Genomic DNA, 22,525 nt, shown 5'->3' on the forward strand with positions numbered 1-22,525 from the left:
TTTTGTCCAATATTTCTAACATGTTTGAAGCAGGTGGATAGAGTTTTACAAATGTGTTCCTTAATTATTACATTGGTTGTCACATTGAAACATTATTATGTATAGCGAGTACTTGCATTATTTTTACATACTAAGCAGCATGCGATCCCAAAATCAACTGATCGGATCAAAACTCTCCGGTTCTGCCACATCAAGTAGTGAAAGGTGGTGGAAAATTGCTGGGCAATGAGGAGGCATCCATCCTCAATGATGGAGGAGCACAACCCATCAGTGCAAAAGATAATACTGAAGCATCTGCAACCATCTTCATCTAGAAGTGCCAAATGAATGATCCCTCTTGGTCTTCTCCTGAGGTCCCCAGCATCACAATTGCCAGACTTCAGCCAATTTGATTCATTCCCCTTGATATCAAGAAACAGTTGAAGGTTCTGGAGACTGCAAAGGCTATAGGCCCTGATAATGTTCTGGTGATGGTACTGAAGACCTGTGTTCGAGAACTAATGGTGCCCCTAGCTATAATGTTCCTATACAGTCCTTTTACTGGCATCTACCCGAAAATGCGGAGAACTGCCCAGGTACATCCTGTCCAGAAAAAGCAGGACAAATCTAAATTGGCCAATTACTGCCCCATTAGTCTACTTTTCATCATCAACAAATTGACAGAAGATATTGTCATCAGTGCTATCCAGTGGCACTTGCACAGCAATAACCTACTCACCAATACTCAGTTTGGGTTCCACACGGGCCATTTGGTGTCAGATTTCATTATAGCCTTGGTCTAAACATGGACAAAAGAGCTGAAAGTAATGGGAATTTATGGGGGAGGGGGTAACTCTACACTGGTTGGAGTCATACTTGGCACAAAAGAAGATGTTTATGGTTATCTCAGGCCAGGAGTTCTTCAGCGTAGTGTCCTCAACCCAACCATCTTCAGCAGCTTCATCAATAACCTTCCATCCTTCATAAGGTCAGAGGTGGGGAAGTTTATTGATGTCCAGAACAATTTGCAGCTCTTTAAACATTAATGCAGTCCATGTCCACATGTAATAAGAGTTGGACAACATTCAGGCTTGGAATGCAAAGTGGCATGTAATATTTTTGTCACACAATTGCCAGGCAGTGACCAGCAAGAGAGAATATAACCATCTCCAATTGATGTTCCAGAATCACAGAATTGTTACAGTGCAGAAGGAGGCCATTTGGCCCATCATGTCACCTCGCTGAATGAACATTATGACTTAATGCCGTTCTCCTCCCTTTTCATGATTATCCTGCACATTGTTTCTATTCAAATAATCATTAATGCCCTCTTGAATATCTCAATGGAACCTGCATCCACCACATTTCCAGGCAGTGCATTACAGATCCCAACCATGCTATGTGAAAAATTTTTTCTCTCATCGCATTTATCATGGCATTACCATCGCCAAATGCCCCACTATCAACATCGTTGGAGTTACCATTGACCAGAAGCTGAACTGGACTAACCATGTAAATATTGGGAATTTTGCAGTGTATAACTAGCTTCATGATTCCCCAAAATCTGTCCACCATCTGCAGGATGCAAGATCTGCATCCACTTGCCTAGATGAGTGCAGCCCTAACAATACACAACACACTTGACACAATCACGGACAAAGCAGCCAGCATGATCCTCATCCCATCCGCCATCTTAAACATTCACTCCTTCCATTGCTAATGCACAGTTGCGACAGGATGCACTGCAGAAGCTTGCCAAACCTCCTTCGACAGAACCTCCCAAACCTGCAACTTCCTCACCTGAAAGGACAAGGGCAGCTGACACATAGGAACACCACCACCTGCAAATTCCCCTCCAAGATATATGCAATTCTGCTCTAATGCCAGTCCTTCACTGTCACTGAGTCAAAAACCTAGAATGGCTTAACAACACTGCTGGTGTACCTGGAAGGCAGCCCACCACCAGTCAAGCAGAGTTATGGATGGGTAACAAATGCTGGCCGTGTCCACATCTTATGAATGAACTTTTTAAAAATCTAAACCCTTCATAATTTTGAACACCTTTGCTAAATCTTCTTTCAGCTGCCCTTGTTCAACTGTATGATTCAGTGCCGTTGGAAAGCCCAGAAAGAGGAGAAAAGCAAAAGGGAAAAAAAATGCCTTTGAAAATGATTAACAATTTGGAATGCTTAATCTGTACTGACAGTACATTTCTGATGGAAGCGTGGTCACGTGGTTATTTTGTGTTTGTACAATGATTTGCTAATCTAGCATCTCATCACTCAGAAGCATTCACAGTTGAGCACTATAATTGTGTGTGAGAAAATGTTTCTAATGATGCTGCCAGGTCCGGCAAGATTTCCCTTCAAAGATTTGTTTGATTATCATGCCACCATTGTATTCAATCAGATATCATGTACTAAAGCTGTGTCACGCACAGCAGCCGGGAAAAGCCAAAGTGAAGCCAATTTGTTATTCCAGTGTTCCAGGTGCTGAAATGTAGCATGAAAGGGGCTCTATTCCCAATAATAACGTATGGATATGGTTCAATCATTAGAAAAGGTTAATCATCAGTAGTTAGGCACTTTTACTGTTGTGGTTAATTCCTCGGTAGTGCAATTTCTTTGATGTAATGTTGCCTTACTTTCATTATGAGGTTGCATTTAGACCTGCAATGTGCAATTTTCATTTTTGCCAAGCATGTGCACATCTGGCAGTATTCCTGTGAGCTCCGTATGTTATCTTGAATTTTAAAAAATGTTTTAGTCTCATTAGATACAATAAAAGAAAGAAATTAAGATGAAAACGTTGCTAATGCACACACAGTACTCTGTGATGGTTACTATAGAAGGGTGTGTACTAATTATTCTGCTTCTTTTCTAGGTATTGCAATGAGCATCTTCAGTGCCCTCCACACACATTCTGGACTCCTTGGGGCCCATGGGAACGCTGCACTGCACAGTGTGGGGGAGGGGTGCAGGCCCGGAGGCGAACATGTCAGAATGGCAATGACTGTCCAGGTTGCAGGATGGTAAGCATGACACCAAGGGTCACCAAAGGATCTACGTGTGCTTTTTACGAGCATAATTTGATATGGTTGGTTCACAAAGGTTTTTCCAAATGCCTAAAGTGCTTTGACAGGCCTTGAATTGTTTATGACATGAAAATATGATTTCACTTTTAATAATTTAAGCAAATATTATAGAGTGTATTGGCTGCAACATTAATTTCACCCTCAGGCAAGTCTCCAATAATGTGAAACCTTTCTGATATCACACAATATACGGAAGCTACCAGAGTGTGAAAAATTGAACTGTCAGCTGAATTAATTCCCACCACACACAAAAATTGCATGACAATTAGAAAGATTTACATTTTGATTCAACAGATACAGCTAATGACCTTTTGAAGCCTTTATTTTTGCTGCAACAGCAGCAGCATAGTGCATGTATGGAAACTCATAAACCTGGTTTCATTCATTTTCTTTCCTCATCTCAAAGCCCAGAAGCACAGTGGTTGAATATTTGATTCAGAAATTGCCATTTGGAAACTTCAGCCTTCTTCAGAGCTGGTGACTCATCATATGAGTTCTATTGATTCTCTGCTGACTCCTGGTCAGGCATGTCATTAAGTTATGATCCTTGGCCAAATCCCCAAATTGATGCTAAGGTCCGGTTAGAGACCAATAACATTTTCTTTAAAGTAAACAAAATCTGAGATTTAAGGTAAATGAAGAAAGTCACAAGGTTCCATGGGTTTGGAACAAACAAAAACAAGCTTTAATATCCAAGATCAAAAAGGTAAAACAGTTTACGATGCCTATCTTGTGCTCTAACGTTCAGAATTAAGATGAGTTACATGTGAATTAACAGCAAAACTGTGGTCAAACACACCACGCTGCAATAAATGTCAGAAGCAACCAAAACAGGTTCCCTGGATCTCTCAGCAACCCATCCAGATGTCAGTAACACTGAGTCCACAAATCTCACTGAAATTCTGTCTCTCTCATGAGGGACCTTAGTATCTTCACCTTAGAAGATCTCACCTTGGAATTCTCTCCAAATGTTGCTCCAACACGGTCGGCTTTGATGATCACCCACGCTGACGGTCTCAGTCTCATCTCCTGAGATTCCGTTCCCCTGGATTTCTGAGTATGCACCCAAGCACCAAATTGCCAATACAATTTCAGATTTTTAGCCGCGCTGAGCAAATCTTTATTGCTCCAAAGGGCTACCTTCGCTCCAACGTCCTAAAGCACAGAGTCACAAACTTTCCAATGGATCTTCACTTAAAGTCTGCTCCCAGCAACCCTTTCCCTAATCTATTTCTGTCCCCTGCCTCTGTACCCCACCTGAGACTTTCATTTGGAACCTCTCCCTAACCCATCTCCCCTGTTGGAACCACTCCCTGTCTCCTTCCTGGGACACTAGTCTTTCCATAAGAACTGGGAACAGGAATAGACAATTTTGCCCCTCGTGTCTGCTCCGCCATTTAATATGATCATGGCTGCTCTCATCACAGCCTCATCTCCACTTTCCGCCCTGTTCACCATAGCCCCTGTTCACTATAGCTTTCAATGCCTTACTAATTAAAAATCTGTCCACCTCTTCCTTAAATAGTGCTCAGCTCTCCGGCACCTGATCCTTCTTCTTGCATAGGTGCACTGGATCCAAAAAATGTAAAAATGCCGATCTGTCCACGTGCAGCCCATCTTCTGTCTGCACATGCTCAAACATTATGAAATCTGTCGGGAGTTGAGGTTTTCGACCTCTGCTCTCACTGTTAAGGTAAGTTTGGGTTTCATAACAAAGCCTAAATGCCATTGGTGGTGGTGACAGTGGTTATGTCAGCAGTTGGGTTGGGTGTTGGTGTGTGCAATCATACTTATTTAATTATGGGTCTTGTGTTAGCAGATAAATTGTTACTGAGAACACCGGGCACACCCAGTGTAAAAGTAAAAACCGTTTGAGTGTATTTAAACTTATGAATGTTGTGATAAAATCTGTGGGCATATGTTTAAAAGCAGGGTGGGAGTCCTGGCTTTATAGCAGTGTCTTAAGGTGAAGGGACCTGTGTTGCTGCCTCTGCCGATCTGCATAAAGATGATTTTCCATTTCTGGCCTGCACAAGATATTGAACCATCAGAAGAGGTCCAGATCCCTAAATCTTTAAGCAACTATAGATGTACAAACTTATATATGTACAGCAATTGTCAATTGTTTTTACGGGCTATGAAATTCACGCCACAATAAAACAAGGAAGAATTTTTCAGATGTAGGAGCCTCAGGTGTTACAGAACTTTCCCCCTGTACCAATTCTAAAATTGGGGTGGCACAGTGGTTAGCACTGCTGCCTCACAGCACCAGGGACCCGGCTTCGATTCCCGGCTTGAGTCACTGTCTGTGTGGAATTTGCACGTTCTCCCCATGTCTGCGTGGGTTTCCTCCGGGTGCTCCGGTTTCCTCTCACAGTCTGAAAGACATGCTAGTTAGGTGTATTGACCCGAACAGGCGCTGTAGTGTGGCAACTAGGGGAATTTCACAGTAACTTCATTGCCGTGTTAATTTAAGCCTACTTGTGACTAATAAATTAACTTTAACTATAACATGAACATACTCATCTGCTATTCCTTCATTTTAGTACGAAGATGAGTGGCAAATCAAGAAAATACAGAAACAGGAGAGTTTTGTCAAAATGACTAACAAACTACCTTCTTCATGTTGTTATTATTATAAACAGACGAGGACCACTTTTGCCTTTGGGCCCTGAGCCTATCTTCCAGGCATGTTAAACACACCTGAAGTGCATAACATTGACCTTAGGTTCAGGTTATTTAAATACCTCAACTGTTCCCATGGTGCATGCCAATTGCATGGTGCATGCCGAAAATCCCACCCACTGTCTTGTGCTACAGTCAGATCAGGTGCAATCTAGACTGAAAATACTTCACCGGAGAAGGACCAATTTCTTTGAGGTAGCAGAGATCTTATCCGGGGAAATTGGAATCAAAGCCTAACAGGCTAAACTGTAGCAGAGGAATGGGCTACATTTAAAGTGGAGAGGGTTCAGGTGTAGTCAAGGTACATTCCCACAAGGGGAAAGGTTAGGGCAACCAAAGCCAGAGCTCCCTTGTTGATGAAGAGATGAAGCAGAAAAGGGGTGCATATGACAGGTGTCAGGTTGATACTACATTTGCAAACTGGGCTATATTTCGAATTTTAAGAGAAGTGAAAAGGAAATGAGGGAGTATGAGAAGAGAATGGCAGTTAGCATGAAACAGAATCCAGAAGCCTTCTACAGATATATAAATAGCAAAAAGGTACAAGAAGGAGGGGTAGAGCTGATTAGGGATCAAAGGATACAGAGGACATGGCTAAGTCTTAGTGAAAGAAGAAGCAGCTAAGATTACTGATGGGCTAAAATTAATAAAAAGGAGAGACCAGAAAGGTTTGCTGTGCTTCAAGTTGATTAGACTATAAGGTTGCATCCGATGATGTCGAGTAAAGTAAGAGTGAAATTTGCAGGAGGTACTGGCTACAATCTTCCAATGCTTTTTAAAATGGAGCAGGGGGTGGTTCCAGAGGGCTGGTCAATTACTAATGTTACACCCTTGTTCACAAAAAGGTATAAAGATAAACCCAGTAACTATAGACCAGTTAGTTTAACCTTGGTGGTGTGAATTTTTTAGAAACGATAATCTGGGCAAAACTAATAAATAGTTGGGCAAGTGTGGATTAACTAATGAAAATGAACAAGGATTTGTTAAAGATAACTTGTGTTTAACCAACTTTATTAAGTCTTGTGATGCGAGGGTTGACAAGGTGTGTAGGATTTCCAAAGGGCTTTTGATAAAGTGCCACACAATAGGCTTGCCAGCAAAGCTGAAGCCCATGAACAACAGGAACAGTCGCAGCATAGATACAAAGTTGGCTGACTGACTGGAAGCAGAGAGTAGTGGTGAACCTTTGTTTTTTGGACTGAAAGATGGTATACAGTGGGGTTCCCAGGAACTGGTTGTTGGACCACTCTTTTTGCTGATATGTAATAATGACTTACAGTTGGATGTAAAGGCATAATTTCCAAACTTGCAGATGGCAAAACCTTGGATGTACTATCACTTTTGAAGAGGATAGTGATAGACTTCAAGAGAACATAAACAGGCTGATGGTATGGTTGGACACGTGATGGAAGAAATTTAATACCGAGAAGTTCTCTTCTTCTTAGGCAGTCCTTCAGAGTCAAGGATGATTTGCTCCTCCACTAAAAATGAGTTCTTGGGTGACTGAGGAGTCCATTGTGTGACCTACAGGCTCTGTCACAGGTGGGGCAGATGGTGGTTGGAGAAGCGGGTGGTGGAGTACTGGAGTTGCCATGCGCTCCTTTCCGTGTTGATGCTTGGCTTCAACTTACTCTCCTCAATGAAACTCGAGGTGTTCAGCTCTTCACAAATGCTTTTCCTCCACTTCATGCAATCTTGGGCTAGGGATTCCCAAGTATTGGTGAGGCACTTTCTCAAGAAAGCTTTGAGGGTGTGAGGTTGAGAAAGTGATTAAAAAGGGCCTTAGGCTTTATAAATAAAGGCATAGAGTACAAAATTCAGGATGTTATGATGAATCTTCATAAAACACTGGCTAGAATCACTGTAGTATTGTCCAATTTGGGACAGCATACATTAGGAAGAGTATAAAGGCTTTAGAGAGAGCGCAGAAAAGATTTACAAGAATGGTTCTATGGATGAGCGACTTCAGTTACGTAGATGGATTGGAGAAGCTTGGGATGTTCCCCTTAGAAAAGAGAAGGTTGAGAGGAGATTTGATAGGTGTGTTCAAAATTATGGGGTAGGGAGTGGCGGGGTGGGCTGGTCTAGACAGAGTAGATAGAAACTGTTTCCATTGGCAGAAGGTTGAAAAAGCAGACAAAACCTGATATAAGGCAATTGGCAAAAGAACCAGAGGTGACATGAAGGAAAAGTATTTAGGTAGCAGGTGTTTACAATTCAGAATGCAATGTCTGAAAGCACAGTAGAGGCTGGTTGAATTATGGCTTTCAGAAGGTTATTGAATAAGCAGCTGAAGGGAAATGAAATGCTGGACTACGAAGGAAATGTGCACAAAAGAGTGGGACTACCTGATTTGCTCCTGCAGAGGGATGGCAGAGCCTTGACAAGCCAAATGGCTTCTCGCTAAACTGTAAACATTTTATGATTCTATAATTTTAATTACACCTCTGAAGTCTATGCAATACTGTCCTATGTCAAAGCAGCATGGTGGCACAGTGGTTAGCACTGCTGCCTCACAGCTCTAAGAACTCGGGTTCAACTGGGTGACTGTGTGGAGTTTGTATATTTTCCCCATGTCTACATGGGTTTCCTCCGTGTGCTCCGGTTTCCTCCCACAGTTCAAAGATGTGCAGGCTAGGTGGATTAACCACGCTAAATTGCCCCTTAGTGTCCCAAGTTGTGTAGATTAAATGGATTGGCCATGGTAAATGTGTGGGGTTACGGGACTAGGGCGGGGGAGAGGACCTGGAAGATATTCTGTAAGAGAGTCGGTGGAGACTCGATCGACTGAATGGCCTCTTCTGCACTGTAGGGATCGATGATAGAGGTGATAAACAAATGCATGTCGTTATAAACAGCAGCCAGAAGCAATCTGAATGATCCCAAGCTAAAGATTCCTGTCAGGAAAAAAATAACTTTAGCTCTGTTGCCGCTTCCTCTTGGACATTCTGATTGGAGAGGGGTCAGGTATAGGGTCTGAGGCACAGTTCTTCTGTACATCATCAAAATGGCTGTCTCATTGGTGAAGAAGCAGGAAGATGAAGAGCCAGGAAGCGACTTGCACTTATTGTTTTAATTGCACTCAACGTAAACAAATGCTGTCCACCTGCCCTTTAGGATAACCACCAGAAAACATACACTGATATGAAGGAGGAGGGCACCCAACATTACCAGTCTCCATCCCTATTTCTTGTGGTATTTCTCAGAGCCAGTTGCAGCAAAGTAAGCCCTATATTTATACTCACTGTGGCAGAGCTTAAATGTTATATTATTATAATATAATTATGAAATATTATGATACATTCAAATGTGTTAAATGTACTTGAAGGAAATTCTCTTTCCCCAAGCCTATTTATTTTAAATAACAATTCATACAATAGCATTGCTACCGGCAACTTTTACACCATTATCACTAAATTGACTGAAAAAGAATGGACTTGCAAAAAATGGCAAGGTGAGCATTCCATTCCTGCATTGTATCAATTAGCTGCCACATGTGTGAACCTTGCTAATAGCTATGGCATCAGTGAAGGTGAAAGGCAAGCTTGAAGGACTGTTGTTTCACTGTAAAGTCATCTTTCTACATGTTAGATACTAACTAGCCACAGTGCTGGAACATTAAAATGCGCACTCTTCATCAACTGGCAATCATTCAAGACAAATTTGGAGCAGAACAATTGGCTCCTGTAGTAACCTAAATGAAAAAGTTTTTACAAGCCTCTTTCATCTTCTGAAAATTCCTTCATAAACTCCTACAATAATAAGCAAAATGAAAGCTTCTAGTCTTGTTCTATAATCTGAAAACATTGACTTAAGTGGTGTCACCCATGTGCCATAAAAATTCTATATTCAATTCTTTTTGGAAAGGCAGCTGGGGAACACATGTCTGAACCTGGCTTTTTGATGATTCAGTGACGCAGAAACTAATGACTGGTCTGGCATTGGGATAGAATTTGATTTGTGCTGATTCCCTTTTTCAGGCATTGCATGGGTACAGTGAATCCTAATTTAGCAGCGGGGACAGGCTGTGCCAAGTGGGCGGCATGGTGGTACAGTGGTTCTCACTGCTGCCTCACAGCGTCAGGGACCCAGGTTTAGATTCCCGGCTTGGGTCATTGTCTCTGCGAAATCTGCACGTTCTCTCCGTGTCTGCGTGGGTTTTGTCCCACAGTTCAAAAGACATGCTGGTTAGGTGCTTTGGCTGTGCTAAATTCTCGCTCAGTGTACCCGAACAGGCGCCAGAGTGTGGCGACTAGGGGATTTTCACAGTAACTTAATTGTAGTGTTAATGTAAGCCTACTTGTGACACTAATAAATAAACAAACTTTAAAACTTTAAACTTCAAAAAAACTTTAAGTTTGCACAGACATTGGTCCGATTGCTAAATTCACAAGGTACATCTTTTTAGGTGTCCCAACTGGATGCCAATAACAGGTGTTAGACGCTTTGAATATGCCAATGGGGTCTAACACACATTGAGAACCACTTTTTGAAATTTGTAGCATGAATCAGGGCCTCGGGATTCTTTGGCAGACCCTGTAGCCAACAATAGAACAGAACCCAAGTGTGATGACAGCAGATGGACTCCAAGCTGGTGTGGAAGCTGTCAGGTTAATGCTCTGGATGGATGCAGTAACACCAATTCCAGATAGAATGGGCACCCTTTCCATCTGCTATTTTCTCCAACCGCTGCCCCCAATCCCATCCTGACTTGGCAGCTTGTCTAGAAGCATTGTCAGGCTGCCCCCAGACACCTAACCAGATATGCTGCCATATGGTTCAGTGATAGCCACACCTGTAGGAATCAGATGCTGTTCTGAGCCATGAGTGAGCATTGTCCAGTCGAAATCAAATGGCAGTCGATCTCCAATTTGATTCTGGACATGCCAATGAGGAGGTAAAGAAGAATGCTAGAATCATCTCAGTCTTTTGCCTTTGGCCTCTTTGATGGAATTGAAATATGTTGCTCAGAAATTATGGTCATTTCCAACATGGATACCTCCCCCTAATATGGCAATGACTCCCACTCTGTGATTTGGAATACAGTTATAACAGGGACAGTGGAAGTATCACCCCCTTGTGTTAATGAGATCTCCGCTGACATTGCCTTCCTCGTACCTGACCTCCCATCTAATCCCATTTACCAGCACTTGGCCCATAGCCTTGAATGTTATGATGTGTCAAGTACTCATCCAGGTACTTTTTAAAGGACATGAGGCAACTCGCCTCTACCACCCTCCCAGGCAGCGTGTTCCAGACTGTCACCACCCTCTGGGTAAAAAGGGTTTTTCCTCCCATCCCCCCCAAACCTCCGCCCCTCACCTTGAAATTTTGTTCCCTCAGGACTAATCCTTCAACTGAGGGGAACAGCTGCTCCTTAGCCACTCTGTCCATGTCTCTCATAATCCTGTTCACCTCGATCAGGTTGCTGCTCAGTCTTTTCTGCTCCAATGAAAATAACCCAAACCTATCCAACCTCTCTTCATAACTTAAATGTTCTATCCCAGGCAGCATTCTGGTTAATCTCCTCTGCACCCCCTCCAATGCAATCACATCCTTCCTATAATGTGGCGACCAGAACTGCACACACTACTCTTAGCTGTGGTCTCACCGCAGTTCTATATAACACCAACCTGACTTCTGCCCCTCATTCGAGGGGAGATTCCACCTTAAAGAGCTGCCAGTCAATCTGAATGGCTGGCAGCTCTCTAATCCATGCAGGGCCAGAAGTATGGGACTGCAAACAGTCCCCAGAGCCTACGTCCCAGGATTCTAGGAACAGATAAGCTTTGGCAATCTTGGGGCAGGGAGGTTAGAGGAGGCCTCGGGGCTCACTGGAGAGGATAGAGGGGTCACTGGAAAGGAGGGAGATCTTGTGGTTACCAGATCTTGCAAAAAAAGAAAGAGAAAGACTACCAATTTAATTCATTTCCCACTCAGCTCCAAATTCCTGATACCCATACTCACTCTGGCTGTGTTTCACTCTGAAGGAGTATTCTCTCCCACAGTTCATGTGCAAAGCTCACTGGTCTTGGTGGGGGGTTGGGGGTGTTGTTAATTGGGGGCTGCTAATGGAGGTACCCCCATCCACCCACCAACTTCCCATCTGAAGCCTGAACCCGATTAATATTCGGGCTCCCCCCAGACCCCGAAACTCTGCCATGAAAACTGAGTCTGGGTGGGATAAATGGCCACTTAAGGGCCACAGTTGGGGCACGGGCTGGGTGGCCGGCCACCTGTAAAATTGGGGAGAGGTCAGGGTAGGTGGGAATCCAGTGAGGAGCCCATCAGTGGAATTTTACACACATCTCCCCACCTACAAACCCACCAGCATGTGAATGTAAAATTCTGCCCATGAAATTCTTATCAATCAGTCAATTCATATGTTTTAAAGGGTAAGCTTGTCAAATACAACTAGCTGCAAGGGGAGGGAAAAAAAACTCCTTTTTCAAGCTGAATGCACACTATCCATTTTTCAATTTTCAATACAATTCCAAATAGTACTGTTAAAATCTTGATTTGATAAATCTGTCAAAGTGTTGCAGGTGGAGATTTTTGCGCTTGTAGCAATGTCTATGATTGATGTACCAATCAGCTCTGCTTTAAACAATCACCTATTCATGGTAATTGCACTAGAGTCATGCGGAATGTATGGAGAATGATTGATAAGTGAAGTGTTTGCAGGATGTGGGATGAGATTTAATGTACAGGAAGATATATATTAATTGTTACATTCCTGATAGTCAAAGTGTACCTCTATCATCAGTTTGAACAAAGCTATTCAAATATTTTCTGTTATCAATTTTTTTTGAGATATACTGTACTTTATAAATGTTCTCCATTCACACTTCAATCCAAACAAATTTTACAGTTTTATTTTTCTCCCCTGCAGTTGCGTTTTCCCCCTTTTCAAGGGAATTGACTTATGCGAGGGCTTCATAGGCAGCAGCTAAATTGTGTTACTTATGGGTGAGGTTAGGGGCTGAATTTTAACTCCACAAAACCAGTGGTTTGGGGGTCATGTCAGGTTCAATCTGAAGCACGAACCCAATGCTCCTTAAATCCACTCACTCATGGAGGCTGAGTGAGAGAGGAGTGACCAGTTACAGGAAGTGAGTTGGATATTTCAATATTAAAATGAGGCTTCATGTCTTCATTTCACACCGTAACTCCAGACACCAATCAGCTAGGGGCAGTCGTGCATGTGCACTTGGCTCACAGTGCATTCTCTGGCATATACAGAGCTATTTGCACAACTGATTCATTGGCGTGTGTCCATCAGTCGGTGACAGTACTTGTTTGTAATCACTCAGCTTCTCTGTATGGCATGTCTTTTCTGCCAGGTCGTGCCCTCGCTGGCTTTGTCCTAAGCCCTCACCAGCCCTGCCCTCGATCCCTGCCAGTTTTGCCCCGTGCTCTTGTCTGCCCTGTCCTACGTACTCTGCCAAGCCTTCATTTGTTTCCTGCTGAGTCCTCGTCACACAGTCCTCCTGTCCCTAGCCATTACAAGGCACAGTCTGTCTAGCAGTGGTGATAATCAGTTATTTCAAGGTGCACAAATAACACTGTAGCTTGCTATGATCCCCATAGAGACCATAATTGTTTTTAAAAAATGAATTCAAAAATGATTGATGAAAAGAACCAAAAGACAAAATTTCACTTTTTCAGACTTTTACTGTAGAAAAAAAGCAACATCAATCAAGATTAAATATTAATTAACAGTCAACTAATAAATCAAACCAAAGAAAAAGTACTTTTGAATTCACTATCTAAAACAACCAAAATATGTCTTATAAAACCCCTTATTGTGTGCCACAATTTTGGCAGATTTGTGGTATTAAAAGAACAGTCCAAAAGTCACACCGTGCCAGGTCAAAACTTTCAGTATCCTTCGACAATTGTTCCATCCTCCTGAGTTTCACCGGGTATTATTATCACCAGCAAGCCCACCTTGGCACCACCCTGTCCATTAAATATTCAGAGCCCTATCTATTCCATTCTTTTCCCTTGAACAGAAATCAAATTCTGAAAAGCATCCTGCTTGATCGTGACACAAAACATGTTACCACGATAGTAGCTTATTTGGTCCCGTGTCTCAGCCTCAGCCGTCCTCCTTTGTCAGATAATGTGAAAGGTGTTAAAACGGCCACTCCACCTCAGTGGGTTTCTATTTGAGTTTCTCTCCTCATATCAACATGATCACATAGGCATTTCTCTGAACTGAGGCAGTTATCAGGAATGATAATTTCACACTACTTTCTGGGATTCTATTTTATTTTGAGTTAAAGGTACATAATTGTCCTGCAAGGTTCAACATTCATAGCAATCTCATTACATACCTGGTAACCTGCTATTTTTCACATCAAAATCAGCTCTTGCAAAATTCTAATGCAGGAAATTATATAGTGGAAGCAAATGTGAACACATTTACAGTCTGGGAAATAATTTTAGAGTAAAGTGCAAGCTGGTAAACAGAATTTGCTGACTGCCATTTGAGTTGTCCCTACTGGGACTAACATAACACTCTAACTAACCAGAGAGAATGCTGTTAATCTTCTTCAGCTTGTCCACAGATTTGTTGTATCTTAATAATCAGATGGCACAGGCATTGCAAAAGATGTGTAGGAAGTTCGCCCTCTATAGTTACAGCATTACCAAACTCAGCCTTCATTTTAACAGTCATTCTATTTTTAGCACCAAGCAGCCAGGTTTCTCGTGAAATTCAGCAGCTTCAAGGAGGCGAGAGAGGCTGAATCCATGAGCGAAGTGCCTTTACAGAACTGCTTGTGGGCCAGGAGGAGCAGGGATGTTTCCTTCAGCCCTACAAGCTATCCAGCATCCTTCTTCCCACCCGGCAATCTGGCTGCTCCTCACCCCACTCATCATTGGACCACCTGCCCCAGAACACCAGTTGCTCCCCCGAACACTCTCAAGACTCTGACCAATAACTCCTCCACTCCTGGACACACATTCGACTACCCCTCCCCCCACAATTGGGACTGCCTAGGACGTTGACAAAACAGTTAATTTATCATCATTCACTTCCAAGACTGATGGAGCTGGATTTTCTCCCATTCGCCAGAAACTGGGTGGGACAGGGCAGGTTCATAGAATAGAATCCCTACAGTACAGAAAGAGGCCATTCGGCCCATCGAGTCTGCACCGACCACAAACCCACCCAGGCCCTACCCCCATATCCCTACATATTTACCCACTAATCCCTCTAACCTACACATCTCAGGACACTAAGGGCAATTTTTTTTTAGCATGGTCAATCAACCTAACCCGCACATCTTTGGACTGTGGGAGGAAACCGGAGCACCCGGAGGAAACCCTCGCAGACACGAGGAGAATGTGCAAACTCCACACAGACAGTGACCCAAGCTGGGAATCGAACCCAGGTCCCTGGAGCTGTGAAGCAGCAGTGCTAACCACTGTGCTACCATGCCATTACCATTGGCAACCTCAGTATTTGTCTGTGGCAAGCCATATTTCATGTGCAGGCTGAGGGAAAAAAATAACATTTAGTTGCAGTGTTTAAAAGGCCAATTCTGCTTCAATTATCTCCTCACTCGGAGGAAGAGAGATGGAGAGAGCATGTAAATGGCAGAGAGAGGAATAACAATAAGGGTTTCTGCTGTGACAAGAGTTCCCATACGTTTGGACACTTTGGTAGATATACTTCTGGGAGAGATGAGGCCATCCTACATAGGGGGCCTCAGAAAAGGCTGGCATAAATAGTGGCAACAATGGTTGTCGGTGATCCAACCTATGGCAACAAAGCTCCAGAACTATTTTGGTAATCTTGTGAGTTTATCGTGATTAATGAAGTCCCATGTGTCAATGATCATCCTAAAAAAAATTCTGGAACCATTATTTACCTCCATACATATTTGCCCTTACAGTGTTAATCAATAAACGGATGATTATTGTCAAGGCATCTCGCACTCACCACAACAATGCTCCTCTCCCACAGTTCTGCTGCACCTTATCCAGGTAGCTGAAACCAATGGTGTTAGTGTCAGTCTGAAAATAAATGAAATTGCTGCATAGCCTGCACCCAAAAACCATTCTCACCCTGAAATGGCTCCAGATATCGGATTAAAAAGGAAAAGTGTTTTGCTAATTCAAGCGTCAGCTGAACTTAAGAAGGAGAATGCAAACAGTGTGAGAGACAGGGTGTATCACAGGTTGATATATCAGGCACTAGTGAGCAGGTGGTGGGATGGGTGAGGGTATGTGTATGACCCAAATCTGTCTCTCTTGTAAGAAACTATTGCTCTCAGTTGAGGTACCCAAAGACAAACATCTCATGGGCCTGGTTTTCATCAGATAATTGAGAGGGAACATTAATGTCACATGTAGGCAATGAAGACTCCTATGTAAAAGAGTTAGTGATGCATTGGATCAGTCTTCAACATAATGTCAGAATTTTTTTAACATCTAACCTAGTTCTATGTTTTCCAATCCATGCAACTCAAAAGCCTTGGATGAATTCCAATCCCTTCACTGTCCTAAAAACTTTAACCAGATCATCACAAAGTCATTTTACTGTCAGATACATCGAAGGACAATTTTGATGAACTATTTTTATAGCAGCCTCTCAATGGGACACCTTGTCACTCTATTTGCCATCAGTTACTGCTGCTATACCCCGCAGATTGACAAGGAAGAACTAGGTTGAAGGGAGGGTATAGATTTTTCTTCCCTGTCCACCATTGCACTTGCTATTGGAGGTTGATGTAGTAAAGCTGTAGTATCCCTGTGAACTGAACCTGGAACCCTAACCGTTATCAGCTTACAACTGACAGCTTTCTTGTTGAGCAAGAGCGGCTGCAGGCGTACAGCAAGATAGATACTGAATATCACAACATCTAGGGAACATGCAAGCTTCATTATACCTATAAACAAATACAAGAGGTTTGTTCTCTGCAACCAAGGCAAGCATCATTAGGAAGAGAAAATGTGGATCTACAGGGCCCAGATTTTCACCCATGATGGAGAGCCCCAAAGCACGTCCCATTTTTATGGGGGCAGTTTGCATTTCACATAGACATGTTTCACGGAGGTAGCTGGCCATTTAAATCATCAGATGGCTCCACTGGCATCAGATTTTGGTCATTCAGGACTGTGAAGCTGAGAGTTTGCAGGATGGATCTGAACTTTGTGGATTAATTTGGATAGCCAGGATACCCCTTTGGAGAGGGAAGGTAGCCTTTTGAATCTGCTCCCGGGACATCTTTAGGTGAGGTCAAGTGCCCCTTGGGGGAGGGTCAGGTGCCCTTTGCAAGTGTTATAGGTGGGAATAAATTTGCATACAAACTGCATTAACTCATTTTCTATCAAGCTCATTGGAGCTGTCAACAGATTTGTCAAAAGTTTCAGGAGGACCTGTTTAAAGTGTCAAGAGGAACTGTCAAAATACCTATCAAAGTTGAGGCATTTAAAAGTTCTTGCCCTTGAATCTTTGAAAAGAAATGACCAGATTGTTAAGATAAAGGATTGTCTTCTATTTCACTCTGTTGGCAAATACCTGAGGGCTTCTATTACTGAATTAGTGTTTCATCGCTGATTTCATAACCAGTCATTATCACAGTAGGGTGCCTGCCATTTCACAGTTTGATTGACGGTTGCAAGTGTATTTAGACTCTTCAAGACTGGACTCTGAATTCCAGTGCTTATTGTTAATAAGGGATTGTGCACTTGAATGAAATGTTTGTTGTTATAAGACTTTATGCAGTTGAAGGAATGGAAATGTATTAAATGGATTTATATGAATGATTTTTTTTGCAATAGACGCTTAAAACTTTATTGTATGGAACTTTATTTTATCTAATATCTGCAAGGGCCCTGAGGTCTACTCATCGTGGATCCCAGACGAGTTGGCATAGTAGATGAAAGGGCAAAGGGTATGTGGAGGGGCATGCATTGGTATGAGTTGGCATGAAGTTAAAGGACCATGGGGTGTGGATACAGGGGCATAGATCGGCATGGTGGATTTGAGGAGTTATGGGGGTTGACACAGCATCAAGTGGGAGAGGTTGACATGAATTGTGCATGGGCAGTGTGAGGGCTGGAGGGATGTTTTATGTTTTGTTTTTAAAATGTTTTTGGGGGGGATGCAGTGCCAGAGCTGCAAAGCTGGCCTTCTGTCCAGCCCACCTCCGTATCCCCCGCATACTTGTGGAGTGATCTACCCTGACTTCTAATCTAGCCCAACCCCCTGCCCAAAACCAAAAATCAGAAGTGTGGGCAGCCATTTTTAAAGGTTAAGCTCGGGAAGCGCCGGGTTCTGGCGACTCTGTGAACTGACTAGTCCATGTAACTCCAGACCCAGGGATGCTTCAAACAACAGCTGGTGCTGGAAATAGACGACTGATTAGTCAGGATCTGTAAAAGTAGAAAAAAAGGTCACTGTTACCCTGTAATTCTTTACTCAAAACATTAATCCACATTCTCTTTGTGAATAGTGAATAATCTACTGTCAGTAAATACATTTTAGGGGAAATTTTCCATTTTGTGCTTCTGGAATGAAGTTCGCACATCCCGAGCCGTGAGCTCGTGAACACGAAGAACACTTCTCAACATTTGCTTTGTTTTCTTTTTACTTGTATGGTGTGACTTAGGTTCGGGTTAGCTTCCACTCAGAAGGAAACGGGACATTCTGCCTCAGAGTTAAGCTTATTCCTGGGCAAATTCATGCGAGGTATGGAATTTTGTCCCATTAGGTTCTTCTGCTGAAAGGAAATGATTGGTGGGCTGCTTTCAATGGCAGAGCCCAGTGAGTGACATTATTTGCTCACCAAGCCTTACATTTACTGGAGTAGATATTCCAATTTAATACTCCTGAGGCAGAACATCACGTGAGGGGAGTGTGTTGGATATTGGAAGGCGATGGTCAGGTTCCCAGTTTAGAGCCAATGTTATTTACAGTGCATCAGAAAATATTCCCCATGATGTCAAGAACTCTATTATTGAATTCCTATCTGTCTCTTGGTTTATTTTTGCTCAAGGGAATGTCATTTCTTCATTGGAACAGAGATCCCATTGTGTGGATGTTCAGAGTCTCTTTCCTGCCGAACTAAGATATTTAGGAAATATAATCACTACTCGTGGCCTATAAGAACAAAAACTGTATCAATACAAAGAGTTACAAAACTTAGTGAAACAAATCTTTTTACGGGGTAAAAGAACCCTCTGTTGCCAAAGTGAAATCTCATTTAACAGGATCTTGAGTTAATTTTGAAGCACAGGGATATAATATTGGGCAGAGAACAGGGAGGGCCACATGATGGGGTGACGGCAGCACAGTGGGCTGGGAGACTCGAGCTGAGGCCATTTAGTGGGCTCCCCATTGGGTGCCACAGCGTCTGCGAGTCTAAATCCGGCACTGTCAGCACCGCAGTACAGCAAACCCCCCATCGCTGGCATTGCCGACCCCCAACATCCCAGAGGGGATCAAGGCCTAATGGGGCGGGGCCTCAGGGGGGAAGATCAATGGGGGTGAGAGGTCCTGCTGCCACTCTGCATTTGGCGGTGACGGAGGGAAGGAGGGCAGCAGTCATGGCTGGCCATCAGGATGGTGCGGGGGTTCCGGGCTGCTGGAGGAGTTGGGGGGGTGGGGGATCGGGGGACTGCCGGGGGAGGATCGAGGTGGGCTGAGGGTGGGGGCGCAGGGGGTCGAGGCTGGCCCGTATGCGTCTGGAAGGCCAGCGATCGGGAGGTGGGGGGTTGGCAAGGTCAGCGATGGGGGTTTGCTGTGCTGGCCAGCGATTGGGAGGCCGGCAGTGCGAGGCTACTGTGCATGCGCCGATCTCTATGCTGCCGGCCTCTCCAGCGGGAATAGGCCCCACCCACAGATTTTTCACGGGATTCACGCTCGTGTTCAGAGTGTGGGAAATTCATTTTGAAAATCCTGCTGAAAAACCAACGGAATATCCTCCAGTTTTTACGCGAATTCGACACTTAGAATTGTTTTGGGAGAATCCCAGGATAGGAATGCTCAAAATGTTTCAAGCAGAGAGCTTTGGATTGTTAGTTATGTTCTGGAAAGATTAACAATCTCTACACTTTTAATGCTTTTTCTTTATATTTGAACAATATTTAATTGAATGAAAATTTATCTTCCAAGTCTTTGCAGTTAGAATTTCTGATTTACTCGCATCACTTAGACACATAGGAGAGTGTTCATTGTCGTGTGTTAAATTTTCAGATATGTAGGAAGACAGGAATGTACTGTGTCATATATAATAATTGTAATTTTCTCGAGGCTAACAATTATGACTTGTTCTTCAATAATTGTTGATTTTAGATTCTAATTTGTAATTGTTTTGAGATGGGTAAAATCAGCCTCGGGAACAGTTGTTGGGGCATGCTGACAGGGATGCATACAGGAGCTGTACTACTGTGTAATATGATTAGGATGCTCTGTTTTTTTCTAGCATATCTCATTTGCTTTAAGTTGCTGTTGTAGGAGTAGCCAGCATAACATGCATGCTTTCCTTGTTACAATTGCAACAAAGTCCACCTTCTTGTATTGCTCCTTGGAGACTCAACCAAAGGTAGCCAATGATTTGCCTGTCATTTTTTAATTACTAAAATTAGGGAACTTTTGCAGTGTTCATGTTTTCTTCTCCCTTTCTAAGATGAATATATACTTGTAGCATATCTGAAAACCTAAAAAACTTTCAAAGCATGATTGGCAGCACATACAAACACAAAACCAAAGTAAAAGGAATGTTGATGGCTTAACCACTGTTGGTGGTAGAAACAAGACTTATTGTTTTTATTGTGATAATGTTCTAATTTTTCTCATTTAGTTTTTTTTTAATGAACTTACAGGAATACCAAACTTGTAATACTAACCTGTGCCCTGAACTAAAGAAGACCACTCCTTGGACACCTTGGACGCCTGTTAATATCTCAGATAATGGAGGTCACTATGAGCAGAGATTTAGGTACACATGTAAGGCACGCCTGCCTGACCCAAACTTCCTGGATGTCGGTCGCCAAAGGATAGAGATGCGTTACTGTTCTAGTGATGGATCAACTGGCTGTTCTGCAGGTGGTGAGTGGACACATAAAAATCCTGGACTTTGGAATTATTTCATTTCTCCAAATGATAAAATAACTGGAACTACTAGGAACATTACACAGGCAAGCATATCTGCTATCATTCAAAATTATCTCCTAAATATTTGTGCTCTTTTCCCCATGACTCTAACTAACCGAAGTAAATGCTTGGAGCAGGCAGACATTGGGTTTCCCATGCACGAGAGACACGAGAACCGATGCAGCTCATTTGATGTATCGAGAAATTGTAAATGAATGATTTTGGAATTTATCATTTCTTTATGCTTCACCTAATTGGCTGTTCTTTATATCTCAATGCAGACATCAAACTGCTCTAGCACAGGGAGCATCTTAGTTATCCTCAATCTTGCTTTCATTTGACTAATGCCAATATATATGCTTTCCAGCTGGAACAACTGGATAGGGCACAGGGTGACAGAGTGGTTAGCACTGCAGCCTCACGGTGCCAGGGACCCGGGTTCAATTCCAGCCTTGGCTCACTGTCTGTTTGGAGTTTGCATGTTCTCCGCATGTCTGCATGGGTTTCCACCGAATGCTCCGGCATCCTCCCACACACCAAAGATGTGCTGGTTAGGCCATAGTAAATTGCCCCTTAGTGTCAGGGGGGTTGGCAGGATAAATAAGTATGGTTATGGGGATAGGGCCTGTGTGGGATTATTGCAGACTTGATGGGCCAAATGGCCTCCTTCTGCTCTGTAGGGATTCTATTCTATGATAACAAATAAAAGCAAAAGCCCTTTCTGCTTTTTTGTCTCTGTAAGCCAGACTATACAGAGGCACTGACAACAAATATAAGGTCCCACCATCATCTTGGCACAGACTAGTGTCTGAACCTGGAAGCAGGTAGACTAGTGGCATCTGCAATGTGTTAGATATCTCTCATGATGCAGGAAAGTAAGTAGGCTCTGTGCAACATGAGTTAGCACAGTAAGAAGTCTCACAACACCAGGTTAAAGTCCAACAGGTTTATTTGGTAGCAAATACCATAAGCTTTCGGAGCAATGCTCCTTCGTCAGATGGAGTGGTCTCTGTTCTCAAACAGGGCACAGACACAGAAATCAAATTACAGAATACTGATTAGAATGCAAATCTCTACAGCCAGCCAGGTCTTAAATGTACAGACAATGTGGGTGGAGGGAGCATTCAACACAGGTTAAAGAGATGTGTATTGTCTCCAGACAGTACAGCTTGTGAAATTGTGCAAGTCCAGGAGGCAAGCTGTGGGGGTTACTGATAATGTGACATAAATCCAACATCCCGGTTTAGGCCGTCCTCATGTTTGCGGAACTTGGCTATCAGTTTCTGCTCAGCGACTCTGCGCTGTCGTGTGTCGTGAAGGCCGCCTTGGAGAACGCTTACCTGAAGATCCAAGGCTGAATGCCCGTGACTGCTGAAGTGCTCCCCCACAGGAAGAGAACAGTCTTGCCTGGTGATTGTCGAGCGGTGTTCATTCATCCGTTGTCGTAGCGTCTGCATGGTTTCCCCAATGTACCATGCCTCGGGACATCCTTTCTTGCAGCATATCAGGTAGACAACGTTGGCCGAGTTGCAAGAGTAGGTACCGTGTACCTGGTAGATGGTGTTCTCACGTGAGATGATGGCATCCGTGTTGATGATCCGGCACGTCTTGCAGAGGTTGCTGTGGCAGGGTTGTGTGGTGTCGTGGTCACTGTT

General features: G+C 43.2%; 1 protein-coding gene across 2 annotated transcripts in view; it reads left to right on the plus strand.

The window, feature by feature from the left end:
- sema5a (sema domain, seven thrombospondin repeats (type 1 and type 1-like), transmembrane domain (TM) and short cytoplasmic domain, (semaphorin) 5A) overlaps positions 1-22,525 on the plus strand; it is a 191,416-nt gene that overhangs the window by 153,776 nt on the left and 15,115 nt on the right. For both annotated transcript variants that reach the window (XM_078237393.1, XM_078237404.1), the window contains exons 15-16: positions 2,863-3,010; positions 20,600-20,825. In XM_078237393.1, the coding sequence (XP_078093519.1) occupies positions 2,863-3,010; positions 20,600-20,825 (374 nt within the window). The remainder of the gene's footprint in view (positions 1-2,862; positions 3,011-20,599; positions 20,826-22,525) is intronic.

This window comes from Mustelus asterias, chromosome 2, assembly GCF_964213995.1.
Source record: "Mustelus asterias chromosome 2, sMusAst1.hap1.1, whole genome shotgun sequence".
NCBI classification, from domain to species: domain Eukaryota; kingdom Metazoa; phylum Chordata; class Chondrichthyes; order Carcharhiniformes; family Triakidae; genus Mustelus; species Mustelus asterias.